Source organism: Erpetoichthys calabaricus, chromosome 3 (genome assembly GCF_900747795.2).
Source record: "Erpetoichthys calabaricus chromosome 3, fErpCal1.3, whole genome shotgun sequence".
Taxonomy (NCBI): domain Eukaryota; kingdom Metazoa; phylum Chordata; class Cladistia; order Polypteriformes; family Polypteridae; genus Erpetoichthys; species Erpetoichthys calabaricus.
Genome location: NC_041396.2, coordinates 252,994,407 through 253,020,318, shown reverse-complemented (window position 1 = coordinate 253,020,318; position 25,912 = coordinate 252,994,407). Strand labels below are relative to the sequence as shown.

The following is a 25,912-nucleotide window of genomic DNA, read 5'->3' as shown; positions in this document are numbered from 1 at the left end:
GCAGGGCACACACACCCACACACCAGGCACACATTAGGGACAATTTCGGATCACCAATGCACCTAACCTGCATGTCTTTGGACTGTGGGAGGAAACCAGAGCACCCAGAGGAAACCCATGCAGACACGGGGAGACCATGCAAACTCCACGCAGGGAGGACATGGGAAGCGAACCTGGGTCTTCTAACTGCGAGGCAGCAGCGCTACCCACTGCGCCACTGTGCCACCCTTTTCCCTATCAAGCAGAAGTTATTTCAGTGTATTGCTGTGCCCTATCCATATCTTGCTTCCAGTGTTAATTAGTAAACAGTAAGGTGGTGTCTCTTTTATTTGCAGTGAAAATGTACGATCTTAACACTTTGTTCATTTTATCCCATAGTATCCCTCATTGATAAAGGTTATTGTGGTGGTGTGCACTGTAACAGGTACAATATAAGATTGTACATAGGAATAAGTTCAAAGATGTTTGTGAATATTACCACACATAATCAAAGCTTGTACTCGTCTTGCTATGGGATGCAGTGCCATGCTGAGTTATTTTCAGCATGTTTAAACAAAGTATTAAAAAAGAGTTCAGTGGACTTTGGAATCCACTGTCTAATAGCCAGGAGACAAATGATGATGCCAAAATTGTGTAATAAGTAACATTTTAACCTGTTCAATGTATTTTCAGGTGTCATTATTTTCTTTGGTGTTTTTATTATATAATATATATTTTATTTATATATATATATATAATAAATACTTGTTCTTTTCCATTCTGCTGTCTCCATATCCATTCACTTTTTATAAAATTGATCACTTTCACAATATCACAACCAACTACTCTTAAATCTATTGCAAACATGAAGAACAATTACATCACCACCAACATAATGCTCATAACTGTTACTCAGGCCAGTATCAGCCATTTAAGCACAAAGTTGCATTGACTTGGTAAAAGTGCATAGTGATAAAAATACATAAAATATATTAAAACACCAGGGCTACAGGTGTTTATGTGATGCACAGTTGAAACAAAAAAATGACGCTTTTAGGTACCAATTCACTAGCCATCAGATGGAGAGTGATGGTCAATCTCAGTGGTTTATAAATGGCTTCATTTATCTAGCTAGCAGTTTAGCTAATGTGAGCGATAACATCTATTTTTGTAAAACCACTTTAGGAACTTATGTCCGTAGTTCTTAAAGTGTGGGTCATGGAACATCTTTGGTCCACAAAATTGTGGTTGACAAGGTGACAATCCTTGTTTTATGCACTTTAGTCTAACTATTAATTTATAGTACCCATGTCTGACATCGGCTGTATGGTATGACCTGGGGACTGTGGGGAACGGATTGAAAAATTGCCAAAAAATACTTCATTCAAATTTGTCAGTGGCAAATACTGTATATTGTTTCATTAACTCTGCCATACATGGACATGTGAAAAAAGATACATAGTGAGCCCACAATATTAATGAACAAGTGAGAAATACTGCACCTTTGCTCTCTCTTGACACTATTCCACATTTCTGTAATTCTTTTTAATCAACTATGGGCTGTAATGTTACTGGTACTACATGTGCATGCTTTGTCATGAACTACTGAAGGGGTCCTCAGAGTGGTATTGATGGGTGCAGGTTTTTGTTCAAGTGCAGTTTCTTAATTTTACTGTAGTTATTGCTACTGAAGCAGTAATTGCTGATACAAAATTTTAGTGCTTTATTGCAGCGAACTCTTGATAAGATTGAAAACTCTATTTAGGGGTGTGGAAATCCAATGCCCGACTCGTCCGACATGGGTAAATTAACCGTCGGACAAGCGTGTTTTTCTAGTTTCAGTTGTCCGTGGACAAGTGCAATTTTCTGGAGAAAAAAGAATTATATGTGCTGTGCAGGGCACATTTTTACCACTACTTTCAAATTTTAAACATTTGGGTATGTACTTCGTGTGGAAACAGTCTACTTAGGCATGTTCTTCAGTCTTAAATTGGTCTTCAATATTGTTTACAAAATGACGGCTGATTTTTTCAAAGGGGAAGCACTCTTACGGTCTTACATAAGTATTTTACCCTACTATTTACACGCGTGGAGATGTGGTCATTTTTTTTCATGCCGACATTACAATGTAATCTGATGATTTTTCATTATAATCGATAACTTTTATATATTATTGATAAAATTCATTGTTTCTACATTAAAATGCAGTCCTTTTACTTACAATGCAAATGTTTTCACCACATAACAAAGCTTGTTAGGCAGTTAATCTTTCCTGAAGTTTGTGATTTCGCTTAGGTTGTGATATAGGAGGAGTTGAGAAATTTATTGCGTGACAACATCAATTTTGATGAGCTGTCTATAGATCGTTTTTGATTAGAGAATTTTTCATATAAAACAAGTTGGTTTTGCGCTGTCAGAATGTTTTCTTCTTTATTTTCAATAAACTGTTTCCAAATGTTATGAAATATCTATAAAAATGTTCACTTAGATGCGATTTTATTTTTTCCCCCGACAACATCGGTAATATTTACTTCTTTGTAAATGTACCATCTTGCGGAGTTTTGATTACGTCATTAGGAATTACAGTGCGTAGCCTCCTGTGTCAGATATGACGGTGTTTGATTTCAGAATCTAGTCACATACTCTGTCTGAACTGAGCATTTATGGAAACTATGAAATCAAGAACTTGTGTCAGCAGTACAGTAATCCCTCACTATATTGCGCTTCAACTTTCGCGGCTTCACTCTATCGCGGATTTTATATGTAAGCATATTTAAATATATATCGCAGATTTTTTGCTGGTTCGCGGATTTCTGCGGACAATTTGTCTTTTAATTTCTGGTACATGCTTCCTCAGTTGGTTTGCCCAGTTGATTTCATACAAGGCACGCTATTGGCAGATGGCTGAGAAGCTACCCAACCAGAGCATGTATTACCTATTAAATAAAACTCCTCAAATATATTGTGACAAGGGGGCTGTTCGCACCCCTAGAAGATACGGCCGCTCCTCAAAAAACGCTGAAAGATTACCTTCATATTGCTCTCTTCCTTGCTGGGCTTAAATGTGGCTGCTTTGTCAAGCGATATGCTTCCTGCATGGTGCTTCGCATACTTAAAAGATCAAACAGCATGTATTGATTTTTAATTGTTTGTTTTTCTCTGTCTCTCTCACTCTCTCTGACATTCTCTGCTCCTGACGGAGGGGGTGTCAGCAGGGGGGCTGTTCGCACCACTAGATGATACGGGCGCTCCTCTAAAAAAATGCTGAAAGGCTACCTTTACATTGCTCCCTTCCTAGCAGCTGCGTTGTCCGGCGGTGCTTCGCATACTTAAAAGGCCAAACAGCCCTATTGATTTCTGATTGTTTGCTATTATCTCTTTCTCTCTCTCTGACATTCTCTGCTCCTGACGCGCACTCCTTTGAAGAGGAAGATATGTTTGCATTCTTTTAATTGTGAGACGGAACTGTCGTGTCTGTCTTGTTATGGAGCACAGTTTAAACTTTTGAAAAAGAGACAAATGATTGTTTGCAGTGTTTGAATAAAGTTCCTTTCTCTCTACAACCTCCTGTGTTTCTGTGCAAATCTGTGACCCAAGCATGACAATATAAAAATAACCATATAAACATATGGTTTCTACTTCGCGGATTTTCACCTTTCACGGGGGGTTCTGGAACACAACCCCCGAGATCGAGGAGGGATTACTGTATAGTGATTTGTTGACTGATGAGGAAGTTAAACATGCATCATCTGAATGGCAAGCACTTAAAGTGCAGATATCAATGCAACGGCAGTACCATCCACTTGCTGTCTATACCTCAGTTCTGCAGTGGAAGGAAGAGTCTCTGAAGAATGTTAGTGTGCTGATCTCACTGTTTCTTAGTTTCTCCTTCCATTCTCCAATATGAATTTAGTAAAGAGTTCTCTAAGAACCCGCCTGACTCGGGAAAACCTTCAAAACCAGATGCGCATTGTTGTTGTTGATGGTAAACCTTTAGAAGAGTTTGACTCACTACCAGCTGTGGAATTCTGGCTGTCTTCTGGCAACAGGCACATCACTCATAAAAAACCTGAAAAGTCATCAGCATCCACTTCTGCAGGACCATCAGTCCAGGAACCATGCAGTTCAGCTCAAGCAGAAATGAACAGCATTCAGCCCATGCTATCTGAGATGGTAAAGATTCTTGGGGGAGAAGACGTTGCAAGACAAAAGCTGAAGAACATGGCAGAAAATGAATCAGGACAGTGTTCTGTTATGTAACTGTAATATGTGAAACAGAACTAGTGTAGCTTTAATGAAGGCATTGTTTATTAGTGAGTTAAAATGATAAGGGAATCTTTTATATAATATAATGTTCTAGAGCAAGGTGGCAAAATACTACTCCCTGAAAGAACTTTTTTCAGTTTTTAAATGGAAGGCAGTTTTGGTATCAATAAAAGAGATCAGAAAAAATTAAACTATTTTTCACTATTGTTATTTGTTTATGGGCAAGTGAATTTAACTGGCGGACAAGTGGATTTTCTAAGTTCACTTGTCCATGGACAAGTAGGAAAAAATTTGATTTCCACACCCCTGCTATTTATTTAGCCTTACAGTTTTTCTCGGTTGTTTTTGACAAATCCACAAGTGAAAATGGTACTACTTACTACCACATACTGTATGCAAACCTGCACACCCTTAAGTCTGTTTCTCAGAACAGAATGTAATTACTCATTGTTCTTATTTGTTAAAAAAAAATATATACATATAGTAATGATTTAGATCTGGTCCTAAATAGGATTAAGTATATACTTGATCTTTCCAAAATAACTACCTAAAATACAGTGTATATTTCTGCTGTAACATTTAACTTCATTTTTTTTTTTTTTTTAATATTAAACCAGCTGCTAAATTAAAATGAGATGCAGATGACAAAGGAGCCAGCAGTTCTCCTCCTAACTCATAACATTTGTGTTGTTCTGCCCAGAAAGGTGTGTATTCCTTCTGCACAAGGGTACAGAAGATCAATTTGTACCATGAATGTAGGGTAATGTTCATAAACATTAATAACCTCATTAACAGAAATTAAGGGTTGGTGAAAATATTGGTCGTTTGGTATTTGGGGATTTTTTTTTCTCATGGGCAAGTAATAAAGTATTTAAAGTAATGGGAAATGACAATAAACACAATGAATGTAAAGATTTCAGTAGCATGCTCATTAATAAATAACAGCCTAAATAATTACTCCAGTAAAAGTGGAATGACAATCGTGAGGTTAACAGAACACTGAATTATCCTAGCACAACATACATAAATGCTGGGTACATTCCAATATAAGTTTAGCAAACCCAATTGTCTAATTTATGACTAGGCACCAAAACATAGCAACTGGGCAATAACAGCTTGATTAATTAAATTACTAGTCCAGGTAAAAGTAGAAGTTGGATGGGATGTAAAATCATCCACCAAAGTGTGCCATGGTGGGGCCTGCTAAACTAGAGAAAAATGATCTTAGTCCTGTTTACAACTGTGTATGCTCATTGTAAATTTTGTTTCAATAAAATATTTGGTGGAACAAATGTAGCTGTTGTGGTGTTAAATGATTTTTTTTGCTGTTTTTCCTTTTCTGTTTGCTTGTCTTGATTTCTCCATTTTCTTTCTCTTGCTTAACAGTTCAAGTGCAGGCTTCTCTAGTCCAGACTTTTTTGGTCAATATGCATGTCTTTTCTGAGTTCACTTTGTCAACCTGGAGAACCCATGTGTAGCCTTTGCTGTCCTTTTAATTCCATGCACTGCTTCTACTGCATCAGCGCTGTCAGGCCGCCTATTATTCCATTATTTTCATTGTTGTCGGTATGGATCACTGGTTGAAATTTGGGGTATTGAAACACATTGTTATATACGCAACAATGATGGATTTGAATTTTATCATGTTTCCAATAAGTGCCTTACAATTTGCTAATGTGCCATTATACTAACAAGTGAGTGTTAACCATTGGCTGTCCTCTATTTTTTTTGACTAAATTAAACTGGATCTGTATACTGCTTAATTTGTATTTTATTTTTCTTCTATTGAGGAGACTTGAGTAGTCACTTTCAATTAAGGTGATTTTTGTTTTCTTTTTTTTTTTTTTTGTATTTTTTGCCAAATGGCCTATAGAAATTCTGAGGGGTACTTTATTGTTGCTGGGGACTTCAACAAAGCAAGTTTACTAAATGTTTATCCTTTAATATGACAATTGTCACCTGCCCCACAAAGCTTGATAATAACTTGACGCCAGCCCATACTACGCATACACCTTGGATGGTCCAGTTACCTGGCCGTACTCCTGCTAACCGCTTACAACCAGAGCTTGAAATATAAGGACCTGGCAAAAAAGTTGGAATAACGAGGCACAAATCAGGAAATACTACAGGATGACTTTGTTTGTGTAAATTGGGACATAAGTAAATTCTTGTAATCAGATCTGAATACATATGCAGATGCTATAATGGGTTTTATCAAAACGTGTGGATATCTGTCTGCCTATGAAAACAATTCACATATTTCCTGATAACAAATCATGGCTCACTGCTGAAATCAGGAATTTACTGAAGGTATGCAGCAGTGCATTTTGAAGCAGATATGGAAGCGCTGAAATCCAGGTAAAACTTAGAAAAGCCATCAAAGTGGCTAAACATCTGTGATTTTAAAAAACTAGAAATGGAATATAGCAGTTGTAATTTTCACAAGTTTTTGGTAGAAATCCGATGTAGTTACTGACTATAATTTAAAACCTAATCCAATCTCCTCTGCATTTTTCCCTTCCTGATATAATTTGTGCTTTTGATGCCCGTTTTGATTCTGTTAACAATCGCCCAGTCATTCAAATACCTGTAGCAGCATATAATTCATTCTTGTTTTGTTTCTGTTTCTGATGTCAGGAGGATTTCTAAATAAATTAATGTTCATAAGGCATCCGGTCTGGATAGAAAGGCAGGACTTGTTTTAAAAACTTATGAACTCCAATTGGGTGACCTCTTCAGTGACATCTTAATATTTCAGAGGAAATCTGTAGCCCCTGCCTTCTTTAAAAAGGCAATTGGCTATGTCTGAGAAAAGAAAAATGATCTGTCTGAATGATTACATACTGGTGGAACTAACTGTCATGATGAAGTGCTTGAGAGTTTCAAGTCACAGTAAACAGATATTTTTGTTTATGCAAACTGGACTATTATTGCAACAAGTCAATACAGGATGCCATATCCCATGCACTTCATGCTGTCCCAGCAAATCTGGATAATTAAAAAAAAAAAAAAAAAACCTGTTTTGCTAGTCTCCTGTTTATAGATTACAGCTAAGCATATAACAGTGACCACAGATCTACTCAGTTTATTACTTTGCACCAGCCTATGCAACTGTATTTTGGACAGATTGGCAGAATCATATCCTTATGATCATATCCACACTAATCTTTAACACATGCACTTCGCAGGGTAGTGTGTTGAGCTGCCTCATCAACTTGCATACAAAATCGGATTACAGGAATGGAACTCATTCAGATCCTGAGGGCTTTGTGTGTGGTTCATGTATAAATTGTTTGTGTTGCATGCTGTGTATATTGTTCGAAACCCAGCTGGAATCACCACCTGGTTAACTACAGTCTGACAGCAATGCATATGTAATGAATTGTTATTATCAAGCAGCACATTTATTTAAGTATTCTACCAACATTTTTCCAAGTACATTTTTTTTGGGAGCAATTTGCCTCAATGATTGGTGTTGCTGCCTTACAGATCCAGTTTCTGGGTTTGAATTCCAGGCTCGGGCATTTTCTATTTAGTGAATGTCCTGCACTTGTATTCTCAAATACTGTACATAGACATTTTTATTCTCTTCACTATTCAACTAAAATCAAAAAGTTCCATTTACTAAAGTAATACAGCTTTGGTGAAAACGGTTTCAAACGGTAAAATAGCTAGTTTATTCGGCATCCTTCAAAATCCAAGCCAATAACTCGAGCTAAAGCTTCAACCACCACATTCCAGCTTTCTTGATTTTCAAGATAAGTGAACTAAAGCCAAAGGAAAAAATTGATGTGTTTAATATATGGAGCAAAGAATAATATATAGATTACTCAATTTCAGTGGTTATACTTTCCTAGATTGAACAATTTAGAACAAGCATTAATAATTAAGGCAGTGGAGATAACCAAGTGAATGAAGCTCGATATGGCTAAAAAAAGGTATCATTATTTCAGAGGATTTCTATTTTGAATGAATGGTAACTTTGTCCCCTTCCCAACACTTGCCCATGTGAGTTGTAATTTCACTGACAAACTGCTCCCCAGTTTTTGAAATCCAGGAGTAATCATTAAAGCACAAGTTTTGTATTTTTCCATAAAAGCATATTTCTTCACAATATTGGTATTCATTAATTTGCCATGGAAAACTGTTTTTAAGCAAGCATTTTTGTATTTCAAGAAAATGCTGGACCTGTTTGTTTGGTTTAGCTGTGTTTAAAAAGCCTTAAAACTTACTGAATATGTCTACTTTCAAGCCAGAAATGGTCCCAAGCATTGATCCACGTCTTGAGATTGCTCACATTGTAAAACATATCTATGTAGTTTTTAGTGGCATAAACTTCCTTTTTCAGAGATTCAGCCATTTTAAAGGCAGTTATAATGTATTCACTGCCTCATTATCTTTCTCAGTCTGTGGCAACTTTTCATCCACTAGAACATGGATTCCTGTGGCTCGTTTTGTTAATGCAGCAATTGCAAGAGTAATTTGAACTTGGATTTTTCTCTGAATTTAAACAAAAGCAGCTGTCATATTATACCTAGTCACACGCACTCATCCACACTCCCACTAATTTGGAATTGCCACTTCAACTAACCTCTGTGTTTTTGTGAGTGTATAAAGAAGCCCAGTACTCATTTTAGAAGAATATGCAAACTTCACACACGACACAATTGGGCACAAGATTCTGTCAAGAACTAACACTACCAACTGAGTTACCATGCCACCCTAAATAAGAACTTTATCTGTACAGTGTTCAGTTTGCTAATATTTAAGGCTGTGTTTTTCACCATGCTTCACTTTTAGCTGCAGTGCAATGACTCATCGATAACATTTAAAACTGCCGTAGTAGGCTTTAGAAAGACAATTGGGGAAAATGCTCTTTTCATCTTAGGCTGCCATGCACTACCTTGGACTGTGGACAATTTGAAGTCCGCACCCATAAAAATAGTCTTCAATGGCATATTGTGTTGTCTTTTTAGTTCGCCATTGGAACTCTTCATGTGCTTTTGAATGTTTGGTTCTGTTCAACAGAGATGGGTTTTCAAATATTCTAGTTGCTATAAAATTTCTGACCTTCAAACCTTTAACTTGAGTAACTACCTGTAACTGTGTCTTTGCTGTATCTGTTTTTTTTCTCACTCATGTCAATATTTGGCACATAGTCAATCTAAACCATTATAATTATAAATGCCTAATTGGCTAATGGCAGTGTGTTCTGTGGAGTAAGACATTACTAGTAGTATGGAGGTTGAAGGAAGGAGTATTGGGCCAGAGGAGCTGGAATGAAAGAGCAAGAAATAGAGATCACTTCCAAACTTAGGGTGTAAAAGGTATTGGTTACCTGTAATTGTAGAACTAGAATTAGAACTAGAATTAGTAGAAGAACTTTTTGTTGGTAGGATGAATATAAAATGTGTGTTTGCTCTATAACATATTCACAATAAAAGTTATTTTAATGTATGTTTAAAGCGGATTCCTGTAGCATCTGCATAATTTTTTTTTTTTTTCTTTCTTCAGGAATGGCTGCCATCCGGAAGAAGCTAGTGATTGTGGGGGATGGAGCATGCGGAAAGACATGCCTTCTTATTGTCTTTAGTAAAGACCAGTTCCCTGAAGTTTATGTTCCAACAGTTTTTGAAAACTACATTGCTGACATCGAAGTGGATGGCAAACAGGTTTGAACTGACACTTGCTTCTGTCATTTGCCTGGTTCTGTTTCCAGCTTTGTTAATTGTTACCTTTTTCTCTTTATTTGGGATTTGAAGAAATGCTGGTTAGCAGTTAAGTAGCTAAATTGAATTGTAAATGGAAGATCTTTTATTACACTATTGTGAGATGGTATGTTGGAGAAAAGCAAATTTTCATGAAGGAAAAAAAAACACCAGTAGGTTGAAATGCTGATCATTAAGCACTATACCAAGGTAGAGGCAGGAATTGTAAAGGAAACTTTATGGTTTAAAGTCCTGTTACTAAACCACTACACTGTACTGACTACTTGGTTGGTACATATCTAAAGTGACAAACCTCTGCTGCTCTTTAAAGGTTGAGTTGGCCTTATGGGACACAGCAGGCCAAGAGGACTATGACCGCCTGAGGCCTCTTTCCTATCCTGATACAGATGTGATCCTCATGTGTTTCTCAATTGACAGCCCTGACAGCTTAGGTAAGTTTTTTGAGAGTTATGGTGTTACTAATTATGTTGCCTTTCGAAACTTTGAATTTTTAAAAAAATTCTGGTGTCTTATTCATTTTATGTGGCTGCAGAGTTGTCATGACTCAGCTATAGTTAGACAGTGGTGAGATATTAATACAATTTAAACAGCTTTGTGTTTTGATTCCTGGTTTAAGTCACTATCTTTGTAAAGTTTGCTCATGTTCTTCATATGTACATGAGTTTCAACGAATTACTTTATTTTCTTAACATCTACCAGATATGCACATGGTAGGTCTATTGATGATAATGAGATAAGCACAAGAGTGGATATCTATTTTTACCCAAATTGATAGGTATGACATCTGCAGTTAAAAGACAAACCTAATTCTTTTGAATATACAGTAAAATGCAGGTATTTTTTTTTTTTTTTTTTTTTTTACTTCATTTGGAATTGTTGACCATAATTTATAAAATTATAAATAAAGTAGTGGATTTCCTTTTATATATAAGATTTAGATTAATAAAAAGCTGAAAATTATCAACATTAAATATGTACAATTTAAATAAATGAAATACCCATGTGTGCATGTGCACAATAAAATTTATTATGAAATTCTGAAAAGGTCTGTATGTGTATTAACTGAAGGACAGCATTAATTTTTGTCAGATTCAAAGAAAAGTCCTTGTTATATGGATTTTTTTTTATAATTTGGGTAGGGACATTGTTTTTCCATTGGAATGATATGTATGTTAGAATTGTTACAGTTGAATAAGACAAGACAATTTGCTAAAATGAAGAAAGGTCAGTATTCCTTCAAATACATGACTAATACATGTTTAAATCATGCCTTGTGTATAAGGTTTTATTTCACTGTAATCTGTACTACTACTGCAGCTACCATTTGATTGGGAGGTTTAAATATGTTACTGGTAGAAATATGTACCATAAATTACTGTACCATGTATAATGTGTAAATGGATTTTTATGCTTACATAGATTGAACTGCCAATAACCTTGCAATGTAGTATTTGCAAGTTTTTTTACATTGATTGGTCATAGTTTCAAATTCTGATATATTGTGGCTCAAGATGTTAACTGTTGCTGATATTTTGAAGGTGTGATACATTCATAATTACTGATCTTCAGTGATTCAAGTGTCTGGTTTATGTTGCCTCTAAGTTGCTGTGCCAGTAAATGCATTTGGTTCTCCTTTTCCATAAAACCAAATGCACATGTTCAGTACACCCAACTGAAATATGCAGAGAATTGGTGTAAGGCCGAGTTACAAAGATTGAAAGGAGCAATAAACTTGTTGAAAAGAAGGTCTCTATATTGGTTGCTACAACACTGATTGGATATGAAAAATCTATGTGCATAAACAGTAATGAGTAAGGCTTGTTGGGTTCTAGTTTTAGCCAGCATTACAGGCAACCTTTCCAGTAACCAAAAAACAATGTCTGCAACCATGAAGCCTGAGCAAAGTGGTTATTCCTTTTATACTACTTAGATATATTTTTATATATATATATATATATTAATATTAAATGTCACTAGTATTAGATTGTCACTTACCAGTCTCCAAAAATAAAGTATTGATAGTAGGATGCCAGATTACTGAAACGGTGAAAAACATGATATATAGTCACACGCTTATTGATTTGTGTTGTTGGTGGTTGATACCCATGTACAACTGAGCTCACATTTTAAAGGTGTTTTTTAAATCTCCCCATAACCACAAAGCCCTACCTTTAAGTTGACACAGTTGTTTGTATTTGTGCTGTTTTATGACCAATATTTTCCTGATTTGTATAGAAAATATCCCAGAGAAATGGACTCCTGAGGTAAAACATTTTTGCCCTAATGTGCCTATCATCCTTGTTGGAAACAAAAAGGACCTGCGAAATGATGAGCATACAAGGAGGGAATTGGCCAAAATGAAGCAGGTGAGTTAGGCAACACTTCCAGGCTAAGTTTACATGGTGAACTAGTACTGCAAAAGTATTGTGAAACCCAAATTTTAGAATGGTATGGTATTGGCATTTTGGGGGTTTTTGGTACCAGAACTTGAGATTTCTGAACTCTTTGAGACCCTCCCCAACAGGACAACATGCAGAAACACACAGAAATGCAATTGCCTCTTTTGAGACCCTCCATAAGAGGATGACACACAGAAGCGTACCGCGTCTGTTGAGGGTTGTTTGTCTGTCGCTGAAGCAACAGTAGATTCGGCCACAGAAACTATTACAAGCTGACCACTGCCACACGCAAAGCGCCAGTTGCCTGATGGGTGATGCAGGGAACATTATAACTTGGCCACTGACCTGGCCCGAACCTGCCTGTTTGCTGTGTCTGTCTATAGTAGAATGGTAGATCCTGCTACAATAAATAATAATAATAATAATTTTTTGCATTTATATAGCGCTTTTCTCACTACTCAAAGCGCTCAGCAATTGCAGGTTAAGGGCCTTGCTTAAGGGCTCAACAGAGCAGAGTCCCTAATGGCATTGACGGGATTCGAACTGGCAACCTTCCGATTGCCAGTGCAGATCTCTAGCCTCAGAGCCACCACTCCCATTGCTGTTACTGTTTTGAATTGAATAAAGCTGGTTTTACTAAAGTAATAATAATAATTCATTACATTTATATAGCGCTTTTCTCAGTACTCAAAGCGCTATCCACACAGGGAGGAAATGGGAAGCGAACCCACAATCTTCCACAGTCTCCTTATTGCAAAGCAGCAGCACTACCACTGCACCACCTGTACTGAGACTTCACCTAGTCTTTGGGTTGCAAGGCACCGACTCACGCATCACAAAGTAAACTCGTTATTGCAGTTGTGGAAAAAGTTTTGTTTTGTAGACTGAACACCCCTTTGATATAATTGGGACTTCACACCTATCAAGGGAGGACGTTGTGGGCCCAATGGCACGGCATAGTAGGGAAGCAAGCAATTGTGCTCCACTCCGGGGAGGCCAGAGTAAGATGAGAAGGGGGCATGGTTAGGAGTTATTTGCTTCTGAACCATTTTGGTGCCAGTACAGAGATCTTAAAGCTGGTATCGATAACTAAGAATTAAAATTTTAGTACCAAGGCGACACTATTCCACACTAATAAGAATTACCATATCAAAGGTTTAAATGAAAGCTATCAGAACTTTAACTCCTTAAAGTAAACAGTTCCATTTGATTGTCTTTGCCTTCTTATGGCTTTTTTTAAAAGACAGAAAAGCTAATTGCGTAGACAGTGAACCCAACTCAGTCATACAGTTAAAACCCAACAGTTTCTTGGAGATCCGTCCCACCTAATCAAATCCCACAACATCTGTTATTTTGTGGAATTCATACATTAAGAGGTAATTTACGCAGAGTGTGCATAGGACAGTCTTTGGATAATTCTCCTGCACTCCAAGCGTTTTAGACTGCTTTTATATCAACTCTAAATTGGTCTAATGGAGATGTGTTTTTTAACTGTCATCCTACAGACTCTGATGTTCTTACCTTTTATGCAGTTTTGCATTTGGGCCTTCTTTTTCTTTTTCTATCCTGGTTAGATGCAGTTTGCCCTCTTTAGACGGTAATGGACACCTTTGCATGAAATCTTCGGTTTCTTGGCAGTCTGGCACATGGAATAGGTTTCGTTAAACAACAATGCTTTGACATGTTTATTGGGAAAGCAGTTTCATTTTGGACATTTTTTAGCCCAGAATTGAACTTGAGGAATGCCAGTACCTTACAACCCTATGAAAGATGGTTTGCTTTATTGAACAGAATAACAGGTTTCAAAAGTGCTAACACGATAACAAAGGTTACTATAATAACCACGTAGCTTTAAACATGATTGGTTAAGGGTGAGCTAAGAGAGTTTGTCATTAGAACACTGGAGTAATGGTTGCTGATTAAAATGTGGCTTTGCAGTTTCATGTTGTTAAAATAAAAATTTTAAATGTACCCTGATTTTAAAAAAAAGTTGTCAAAAAACATGAAAACTTTTGGGTTACTCCAAACTTTTGAAGCTTGTGTAGGTGACTGGAGCTCCTTTACCAAAAGTTTACCAAAGTGTTGCTAGTGGTGATCGTCTCTAGCAGCATGACAATCCCTGAACCTGTGATTCTGGATATATTAATTTATTCTGAAAGTTTTAGCACCTAGTATTGGCAGAATTTCTTGAATGCTCTATCTTTTTAAAGGGCCGAATTGCATAATCAGCAGCATGGAGCAGTGCCCAGTACATGAGCTTGGCTTGCATTCTTTATCTCATGTTATTGGCAGTTGGACACTTCTAAGCAGAATTAAAATCCAGTTCTAATCATGGATCAATCAGCATGTTTGGTTTTGCTAGAACTGGTTTCATTTTTTATTTATCATAACAAATGTTTTAAAATAGTCTTGTTTTAATTGTAGTCCAGAATAAGATTTAAAATATGTGTGTGTATTTTAAATAAACTAGATTAACAAAACAAAATTGTGAATAGCATCGTAACATTTATTTATAGCAAAGAGAACACGTGTCACTGAATGCAACCAGCAATATTCGCTGCTGCTCAATAAGCTCTGTCACTGGTAAGCAGCTCTGTTTAGCGGAGCAGTGGTTTTGATTGTGGTCATTTGTTTTTGGTTATTGTTCCACCTGCATTTTTTGCTGTTTAGAGCATTGTGGTACATTGGTTATCACTGCTGCCTCACTATTAAGGTCCCATTGTCAAAATTCTTATGCATATATGCCGTGCTTGTCAGTAACCTTGTTCACCAGATATTTTCCTGAAAATTTGCCATGTAGTCGGCTTAGACAAACGTCTTATTTTCCATCACTGCCATGTTATGCAAGGCCTGCATGAAATCACAGGGCCGCAACAGAAAATCACAGAACTGTTTGTGGTTATTGTTCCACTGCATTTTTGTGGTGCATTGGTTATCACTGCTTTCTTGCTGTTAAGGTCCCATTTTTGGCCATAATAATCAGTCCAGGAGAGTTGTCAGACACTTCTCTAACCCTCTGGGATACTTAAGACCATAGCATCATTTATAACCCACTTAAAACTATATCAGTTCTGTAAGTGGGTGTGCTGCCTCGGGATGTATGATGGGGTGAGTGGTGCTATTTGCGTTTGCACAAGAGAATGGTTAGTTCCAATTGCCTCATGTGCTTCCCATGAGTTGTAATTGAGATACTGCAACCGCAGAGGGAGAAGAGGCAAAGTAGTTAGTAGCCCCACAGAGCAGCTAACGAGCAATCACTCCAGGGGTGCATCATCCCCTGATGTCTTCCTAGTGATCCTGAAGATGCTGAGAGAAGCACAGTGGAAAGCGGAATACAGTCAGCTCGGAGCATATTGGTGGGACAAGAACCAGAATGGCGCACCACAGCTGCTAAAGGCTTTAACAGCTGGAAAACTGTTGTAGTGAACTGGGGAAACAAAGAAGGATCACTATAACAAGAGAAAAAACATTTTCTCCCACCTAACATGCCTAAATACTAAGAGAGCATTTTTACAGGAGACTTGTTTAACAAGTAAGGACCAGTTTAGATGGTAAAGAGATTGGATTTGCCACGTTTTTCCACTCCAGCTATACAAAGAAAACTGAAGGTGTTGGAATCTTAATACATAAAACAATTTCCTTTGTTGTATCAATAGTACAGTATGAAAAAGTTTGGGAACCCCTCTTAATTCTTTGGATTTTTGTTTCATTGGCTGAGATTTCAAAGTAGCATCTTCAATTTTAATATATGACATGCCTTATGGAAACAGTAGTATTTCAGCAGTGACATTAAGCATATTGGATTAACAGAAAATATGCAATATGCATCATAACAAAATTAGACAGGTGCATAAATTTGGGCACCCCAACAGAGATATTACATCAATACTTAGTTGAGCCGCCTTTTGCAAATATTTCAGCCTCTAGACGCCTCCTATAGCCTTTGAATGTCTGGATTCTGGATGGAGGTATTTTTGACCATTCTTCCGTACAAAATCTCTCCAGTTCAATTAAATTTGATGGCTGCCGAGCATGGACAGCCTGCTTCAAATCATCACATACAGTGGTGTGAAAAACTATTTGCCCCCTTCCTGATTTCTTATTCTTTTGCATGTTTGTCACACAAAATGTTTCTGATCATCAAACACATTTAACCATTAGTCAAATATAACACAAGTAAACACAAAATGCAGTTTGTAAATGGTGGTTTTTATTATTTAGGGAGAAAAAAAAATCCAAACCTACATGGCCCTGTGTGAAAAAGTAATTGCCCCCTGAACCTAATAACTGGTTGGGCCACCCTTAGCAGCAATAACTGCAATCAAGCGTTTGCGATAACTTGCAATGAGTCTATTACAGCGCTCTGGAGGAATTTTGGCCCACTCATCTTTGCAAAATTGTTGTAATTCAGCTTTATTTGAGGGTTTTCTAGCATGAACCGCCTTTTTAAGGTCATGCCATAGCATCTCAATTGGATTCAGGTCAGGACTTTGACTAGGCCACTCCAAAGTCTTCAGTTTGTTTTTCTTCAGCCATTCAGAGGTGGATTTGCTGGTGTGTTTTGGGTCATTGTCCTGTTGCAGCACCCAAGATCGCTTCAGCTTGAGTTGACGAACAGATGGCCGGACATTCTCCTTCAGGATTTTTTGGTAGACAGTAGAATTCATGGTTCCATCTATCACAGCAAGCCTTCCAGGTCCTGAAGCAGCAAAACAACCCCAGACCATCACACTACCACCACCATATTTTACTGTTGGTATGATGTTCTTTTTCTGAAATGCTGTGTTCCTTTTACGCCAGATGTAACGGGACATTTGCCTTCCAAAAAGTTAAACTTTTGTCTCTTTCAGTCCACAAGGTATTTTCCCAAAAGTCTTGGCAATCATTGAGATGTTTCTTAGCAAAATTGAGACGAGCCCTAATGTTCTTTTTGCTTAACAGTGGTTTGCATCTTGGAAATCTGCCATGCAGGCCGTTTTTGCCCAGTCTCTTTCTTATGGTGGAGTCGTGAACACTGACCTTAATTGAGGCAAGTGAGGCCTGCAGTTCTTTAGACGTTGTCCTGGGGTCTTTTGTGACCTCTTGGATGAGTCGTCTCTGCGCTCTTGGGGTAATTTTGGTCGGCCGGCCACTCCTGGGAAGGTTCACCACTGTTCCATGTTTTTGCCATTTGTGGATAATGGCTCTCACTGTGGTTCGCTGGAGTCCCAAAGCTTTAGAAATGGCTTTATAACCTTTACCAGACTGATAGATCTCAATTACTTCTGTTCTCATTTGTTCCTGAATTTCTTTGGATCTTGGCATGATGTCTAGCTTTTGAGGTGCTTTTGGTCTACTTCTCTGTGTCAGGCAGCTCCTATTTAAGTGATTTCTTGATTGAAACAGGTGTGGCAGTAATCAGGCCTGGGGGTGGCTACGGAAATTGAACTCAGGTGTGATACACCACAGTTAGGTTATTTTTTAACAAGGGGGCAATTACTTTTTCACACAGGGCCATGTAGGTTTGGATTTTTTTTCTCCCTAAATAATAAAAACCATCATTTAAAAACTGCATTTTGTGTTTACTTGTGTTATATTTGACTAATGGTTAAATGTGTTTGATGATCAGAAACATTTTGTGTGACAAACATGCAAAAGAATAAGAAATCAGGAAGGGGGCAAATAGTTTTTCACACCACTGTAGATTCTCGATGATATTCAAGTCAGGGGACTGTGACGGCCATTCCTGAACATTGTACTTCTCCCTCTGCATGAATGCCTTTGTAGATTTCGAAATGTGTTTTGGATCATTGTCTTGTCAAGCTTTTTGTTAAGACCAAATAACTATATTTTTGTCTCATCAGTCCAAAGCACTTTGTTCTAAAATGAGTCTGGCTTGTCTAAATGAGCATTTGCATACAACAAGCAACTCTGTTTGTGGCGTGAGTGCAGAAAGGGCTTCTTTCTCATCACCCTGCCATACAGATGTTCTTTGTGCAAATTGCGCTGAATTGTAGAACGATGTACAGATACAACATCTGCAGCAAGATGTTCTTGCAGGGCTTTGGAGGTGACCTGTGGGTTGTCTGTAACCTTTCTCACAATCCTGTGCATATGCCGCTTCTGTATTTTTCTTGGCATGCCAGACCCGGGTTTAACAGCAACTGTGCCTGTGGCCTTCCATTTCCTGATTCCATTCCTTACAGTTGAAACTGACAGTTTAAACCTCTGAGATAGCTTTTTGTAGCCTTCCCCTAAACCAGGGGTACTCAAAGTTTTTGAATGCCGGTCCACATTCAGTTCACCACCAACCATCGAGGTCTGCTATAGCCAGGTTTACCGTGTAGGTCTGTAGGAGGCTAGTAATAGATTCAACGCAAATGATAAAATTTTTACAGAAGACCAAGACATGCACAAAACATGGAAAACAATTCAAAAAAGTCACATGACTACTTGCAATTAACACACCAATTACAACAGTTGGTACGTAAATGATTGACACTCAGTGTGAAGTGTGAAACTGTTGTTTCGATTTCATAATGGCAGCATAGGTCGGTGAGTAACCAGTCAGTGCAATTCTCATTGCATTCCTGAGGTTCTGGTTGGTAATTACACTTCGATGTTTCGTCTTGATAGTGTTCATAGTGGAGAACGCACACTCACAAGAATATGTTGAACCAAACATAGTGACCACGGAAATCGCCAGTTTCTTTGCAGCAGGATATTGAGAATCTGGAACAAACTTTGACCAAAATATTGTTCTGCCGACTTTGTTCAATTTTGCTTTCAAAACGTGAGAATCTTGCAAATCAGCTGCTTCCATTTGCAACAGTGACGGGTTTGAGTTCGAAGAAATTGAGGCAGCCACAGATGTCCATTCACCGTCAGGCTGGACAATGAAAGGACCAGCAACAAACAAAAACACAGGCTTCAGTTTTCTGAAATCCTTAAAACGTTCATCAAACTCGACCTTCAAATGATGTAGTAATGTGGAAATCAACTGAAAACATACCTGTTGATCAGCTGTCATGCAGCTCTTCAGGTTTGGGAAATGCAGCATCTTGCCACCTTCCAAGTCATTGGTGAAAATGCTCAGTTTTGTTTCAAAGGCACAACATTTTTCTTGAAATTCGACAACGTTTTTGTCTGCACCCTGAAGTGACAAATTCAGTGTATGTATATGTCCCATAATATCAACAAGAAATGCCAGCAGTGCGACCTTGTCACTGTCTTGAGTAAATGTTAAAAATTCTGCAGCTTTCTTTGTATTCAAGGACTGCAGGAAGTCAGCTACATGTTCACGGAGATTCCAGAACCTTTCCAACACACGGCCCTTGCTTAACCATCTGACGTCATTGTGAAGCAGCAAATCTCCAAATTCTGCAGACTTCTCTTCAAAAAAGAACGAAACAGACGATGCTGCAGAGACTAATTACATCGTAAAAAAATCACTAATTTCACAAGAGTAGACATTACTTCTGCCAGTTCGTCACAAAGTTTTGAACAGATGGCCGACTGATGAATGATGCAGTGATAAGCAACAAGGTTGGGCTGAAGTGCCTTCATACGAGTGACAAGTCCTCTATCTTTACCAGTCATTGCTGGTGCCCCGTCTGTTGTAAGGTAAACCATTTTTGTTACATCCAATCCAGCTGCATACATAAACTGCGATAATGCTGAAAACACGTCCTCGCCGCGGGTCTGTTTTGCTAGCGGTAGTAATGTCAGAAACTCTTCAACAAAATTATGGCCATCAAAAAATCTTGTGAACACACAGAGTTGAGACATGTCAGTTTTATCAGTGGATTCATCGCACGCTAGAGCAAACATTTCAGCCTGTTTAAAATCTGATATTAACTCACCACCGACATTGTCAGAAAGGTCATCTGCACGACGACTAGCAGTACTGTCTGATAATGGTATCTGCTGAATCAGTTCAACACACTTTTTGTCGCTAAACAGAACCGAAGAAGCAGACATTCTTTAACAACCTCTGCATCAGTAAATGCTTTCTTATGTCTGCCAAGAACCTAAACAATGCGTAGCGAAGCTTCTGTAACATTTGATTGTGTGGTGGTCGCTTTTGTCATCAGCTATGAACTCTCTACCAACGACGACTTAAGGGCGTCGATCTTATGCGAACGGAGCCCTGACTTTGGTGGATAATTCGCATTGTAGTACTCGGCATTTTATATGCCAAACAGCTTTCAAAAATGCCAGATTTCAGTTATTTGTAAAAAATGCCAGTTGGCAACCCTACTATAGAGTAAATAATAAAACAACAATCATTTTGGTGCTTTTATATTCGGACTTTTGACTTATGCAGAAGACAGTCGCGGTCCGGCAAAAACGTCTTGGCGGTCCGGATTGTGGACCGCAGTCCGCCGTTTGAATACCCCTACCCTAAACCATGATACTGAACAATCTTTGTTTTCAGATCTTTTGAGAGTTGCTTTGAGGATCCCATGCTGTCACTCCAGAGGAGAGTCAGAGTGAAACACAATTTGCAATTGACCACCTTAAATATCCTTTCTCATGATTGGACACACCTGTCTATGAAGTTCAAGGCTTAACAAGCTAATTCCAACCAATTTGGTGTTGCAAGTAATCATTGTTACATTCAGATCAGCAAAATTACAAGGTGACCCACATTTTTGCACAGCCAGTTTTTCACATTTGATTTAATTTCATACAACTAAATACTGCTTCACTAAATATCTTTGTTCGGAAAACAACCCAGTGCTTAGATGTTCCTAGGAAATGAAAGACATACCACTGTTATCTTTTTTTTTTTTTTTTTTGTTGTTGTTGTTGTTGAAAGTAGAGTAAATTATTATGCAGGCTGAGAGGGGTTACCAAACTTTTTCATGTGACTGTATCTTAACTTGAAGGTTGATATGTCATGGTGATGGGTAATGGTATTCAAATATAATGTAATTTTGATAAATATCTATCCATCTAATGTGGATGATAGATTTTATCCAAAATGTATTTGCATCTTTTCCCATTATGAACACTCATAAAATTAAAATAGCTGGATACTTTAATGGTGTTTTAAATCCAGACCTGGATAGGTCTCCAACTACTGTGGCAATAACATCTAATACCGCAAAAACAATCCCACAGTTTGTAATGGATCATAACTTACAGTATCACACCCATGGAGATTCTTAAATCCAAACTTGAGAATATTCCATCATCTCACCAATACATCATAGTTACTCAAGAATGTATTATCTCTTATCCAAAATTTAATGCCCACTATCAAGCACTTCAAGGCAGAAAATCTTTTATCTGTTGCACCTCTGCATGGTCACTTTTTCTACCCTGTCAAACCTACACAGTATATGTTTGGAAAATGTCCACAATTAAAATTTATTTAAGAGAATTGTATATAGATAATGTCTTTGCATCGTAATGAACAATTATGCTTCAAATTTAACTTCCCAGCATCACAATTGTTTTCACTTCTTTCAAATCAGAAACTTTGCTAAAATGAACCTACCCAATTTTCCACACCTTCCACCATTTTTTATTCCAGAGGAAATACTGATCAATCTTTGACTCTGACAGCATTTCAGTAATATATTCAAACATTTTAAAGTCTTTTCCTTTCAAAGATCGTAGGATATGGTGGGGAAAGGATCTTTCACTTAACATTTCAGAAAAGGAGTGGAAGGCAAGCTATGCATAGATTACACCTTGCATTTATTATTTATTGACTGTTTATTGGAGGCTTTATTAAGAGCACTGCACTTTGAATTTTGATTTGTTGAATAAAAGCATTAATGCACTTTCACCACCTCTTGCAATGCTATGGATCCTCATTTGCTCTGCTCATCCTGGTTGCATTATCGATGGTTTCATGTTCAAGTGGTGCCTGGGTGTGTGCAGCTAACTCTGAACTCGCATTTCCTTTTGACCTCCGTGCATTTTGCCTAGTTTTGCAAAGTTTCCAAACATTTCCTCAATTTCACTAAACTTGTGGAGAAGCAAACTCTTTGGAGTCACTCCATCATTACTGAAGTTTAGGTTTAAATTATTTGTATTTTATGATTTAAATTATTACTGCTTCTGTCTAATTGTAGTTTGAAATATTTGTTTTAAATTAACTAACAAAGCATTATGCTTTTTTTTGGCCTATATTTCCTTTCCTTTGATAAATGTTTTTAGTGCAAGGTCTATCTTCTAAATTTCTTTTTGTCATTACACTGTTTTTAACATTAAAAAATGTAAATCATTCGAATTTTAAATGGGATAGATTAGAGTGGGATGAGTGTTGTGGGTTTCATTTTTTCTTTTTAGTAATCATTACATGGTTATTCTATACTGACATAATTCTTCTCCTTGTCCATAAAATAGTTGTATCAAAAAGAAATTTTATCAGACATCATTAGTGTCCAGGTTTTTTATAAATTGGTATGTGCAAATTTGATCAGTATCAAATGAGGTACTGTGGTGTTTTGCTTTTTCTCACAGGGCTCATTTTATAAATATTTTGTAATTAATAGTTAAGTTTTTGATGAGGGAGAACATACTAGTTAACATTAGTCCATATTAGAACATATTAGTCCATTTCAATGTCCTCATTTGTACCAGTTTGGCTATACTTTATATTTTGTGTTTTTTTTTTTTTTTTTTTTTAAATAAAAGAGGTGATATTTGTATTCATGTAACATGGTCAAAGTCATTCATCAAACAATAAACTTATAATTTGCAACTGCACTGTTTTTCATTATTACATCATAAGCCTTGGGGTCCATACTGATACGTCATAGACCCTGGAGATTGAGTTTGATTCTTGCCTGGTTACTATGTCAAGTTTTGTATGTTTTCTCATGTATTTTAATATATATTCCAAGTTCAAAAAATTTGTAATATAAATTGAGTAGGAACTCTAAAATCCCAAAATTAGCATTAATATGTGCCCTGTGGTAAACAACCACATTCAGAGTTGTTGTCTGCTACATGCCTAACTTTGAAAAGAATGGATTTTTGACTCACGGCAACAGTGGGAAATGAATTTAATAATGTGAATGCAAGCCTAAAAAATAATAAAAGGGTCCACTGAAATAATCATGTCTTACGTTAGATTGTCCTTTCTTACAAAAGTACTAAAATAGTGGAGCTAAAATATAAAGTATATCTTGCTTCAAACCAAGTTCATTCCTTAGGACAGTCCTTCTAACCTTTCATTTCTGTTGATTTCATAGGAACCTGTAAGGCCAGAAGAAGGGAGAGATATGTCAAACAGGATCAGTGCTTTTGGCTACCTGGAGTGCTCTGCTAAGACAAAGGAGGGGGTACGGGAAGTGTTTGAAATGGCAACACGGGCAGCCCTACAGGTGCGGAAGCGCAAAAAGAGAAATGGGTGCCTGCTGTTGTGAAATGGAATGACAAAGAAGGTTAACAAATCTAGTAACTTTTCCAACAACCATCTGTACTGTATATTCTCCCCACTTTCTCTCATGCACATTTTTCATGGCCCAGGAGCTAATTTCACCTCTGTGGCTCACATTGTGGGATTCTTGTTTGTGGGTAGATGTGGGGACCCTAATTGAATTCAGCTACGCATCTGACAAGATGCTTTACAGAATGAAGTTTAAAAAGAAAAAAAAGTCTTATTTTTGGTTAGGGGAACCTGTCCCATGACCTACAGTTTGCCTTGGTCTTTTTTTGTGTGTGGAGATTATATATATATATATATATATATATATATATATATATATATATATATATATATATATATATATATATATATATATATATATATATAATAATTTTTGTCAGTCCCTTTCTTTCTTCTCTTGTACTACTTACCAATTTTTGTCTTCATTTGTTTCCTGGTTGACAAGGTGGGGCAGCATGCCATCATATTAGTGTGCCGTACTTGTGTTTTGAGGATCAGGGTGCAACAGAATTGGTTGCCAGAGCTGGCCAAATTGAATGTGTCTTTAAGATATCTCAGCTTGCTGACTTGCTGTGACTGTTGGAAAAATGGTCTAGATTTCTATATAAATATAAAGAAAGACAAGTATACTTGAATGTTCCTCTTTTTTTCTGTCAGGCCACGAGAGATAGCATTTTCATTTCTACAGAACACAACTACAAGAAAGTGATTTATTTGTCTAAAATGCACATAGAGGTATTTTAAGTTGTATTTTTTTTTGTAAAGCAGATACTTAAGTCTTGCTTCAGGAGATGGCTGGCTATTTCACCAGCACTCTTGAGGTTGGTTAGAGCAATAATAATGACTACAGTGAGATATGATAGTAAATTTACCATTTTTAAGCTATATAATGCTGACAAGCACACAAGTACTGGCTTGAGCAGTTGGTGTAAATAAAGACTCCAGAAATGAAATATATGGAACTGAGAAATCATCAAGCGCACCAGCCAGGTCTCTGAATCTGAGGCCTTAGTGTGCTACCTTGTTTATGATCATTTACTTGGTATGCTCTTCCTAAGCAGGAAAAGGAAGTGTGTGTCAAGTTTTGGGTTTTTTTTTGTTTTTTTTTGTAAATGTTGCCATTCTTTCATTTTCAAAATAAATCCTTTTATGTGAGTTGCTGTCAGATGAATATATGATAGTTTTATCTCATTACAACTCCAAGACCAAATCTGTTAAGCCAAGTGTAATAGAATGACTTGTTTTGCATAGCTTGATTTCAGAAAGTGATGGGCTTTTATATATTATAACCATTAGCCAAGTTCTTGATTTCAGTTTTACCTGGTTTTTCAGTTGTTTACAAGATCTTATTCTAATTTGCATTCTGATTTGATGTTTGATTAAAAAATAGAATATTCAGAGTTTTAAAAAAAAATATTGTAACTCTTCTAAATAATGCCTAAAAATGTTAGTCACTTGTTTCCTAACCTTATAATGTAAAAAACTTTAATTTTACATTACGTTTTCCATGCACCAAAGCTTCTGCTAGCAAGAAAAAGCAAAGGCGTTTGTAGGCAGCTCAGGGGCAGGCCCTAATGGAGCAGCTTCACAGGCAAGGGACTGAGAACAACAGAAAAGCTTGTTAGTTGCCGCCTTATTTTGCTTAACTTCTTTCAGTAGTCTACAAAGAGCTAAGACTGTTTTTCATTTACCATTTTTTGTAACCAGAAAGCTTATTTGAGTGCTGTGACAACAGTGGGTATGTTTATTGAGCATCATCTGTGGTCAGGCTCTGGTGACCACTTGCACCTGCCTTTTGATAAATTTTGTGAATACTATTCTTAAATCTGTGAAGCTGTAAGGGAGAGGTATGCACGCTTTCTTTTTTTTTTGTTTTTTTAAAAAGGCAAATTTCTACAAAAGCCCATTGTCAGTGCTTTGTAATTCAGTGAATTTTGCTGTAGTGAATGTTCAAAGAAATCAAACAAGGAATGATAATAAAAGTATTTTTTGCAGTTGTTTTGAGCTGGCTCTTTTTTTTTTTTAATAGTTGTCAGCAGGTGATGGTTATGTTGATGCTCCAAAATGTTTCAGTTATTTATAGCTGAGTACATTTTAAGACAAGGTAAGCAGTAGGCACAGTTTCATCTTAAACCAAAAACTGTAAACTT

General features: G+C 37.1%; 1 protein-coding gene across 1 annotated transcript in view; it reads left to right on the top strand.

Annotated features, from left to right (window-relative positions):
* LOC114648818 (rho-related GTP-binding protein RhoA-D) overlaps positions 1-25,625 on the top strand; it is a 55,374-nt gene extending 29,749 nt beyond the window's left edge. Inside the window, exons 2-5 of the mRNA XM_028798083.2 lie at positions 9,760-9,917; positions 10,285-10,405; positions 12,210-12,340; positions 23,566-25,625. Of these exons, the coding sequence (XP_028653916.1) occupies positions 9,762-9,917; positions 10,285-10,405; positions 12,210-12,340; positions 23,566-23,739 (582 nt within the window). The 5' untranslated portion in view covers positions 9,760-9,761 and the 3' untranslated portion in view covers positions 23,740-25,625. The remainder of the gene's footprint in view (positions 1-9,759; positions 9,918-10,284; positions 10,406-12,209; positions 12,341-23,565) is intronic.
* The last annotated feature ends 287 nt before the right edge of the window (positions 25,626-25,912 follow it).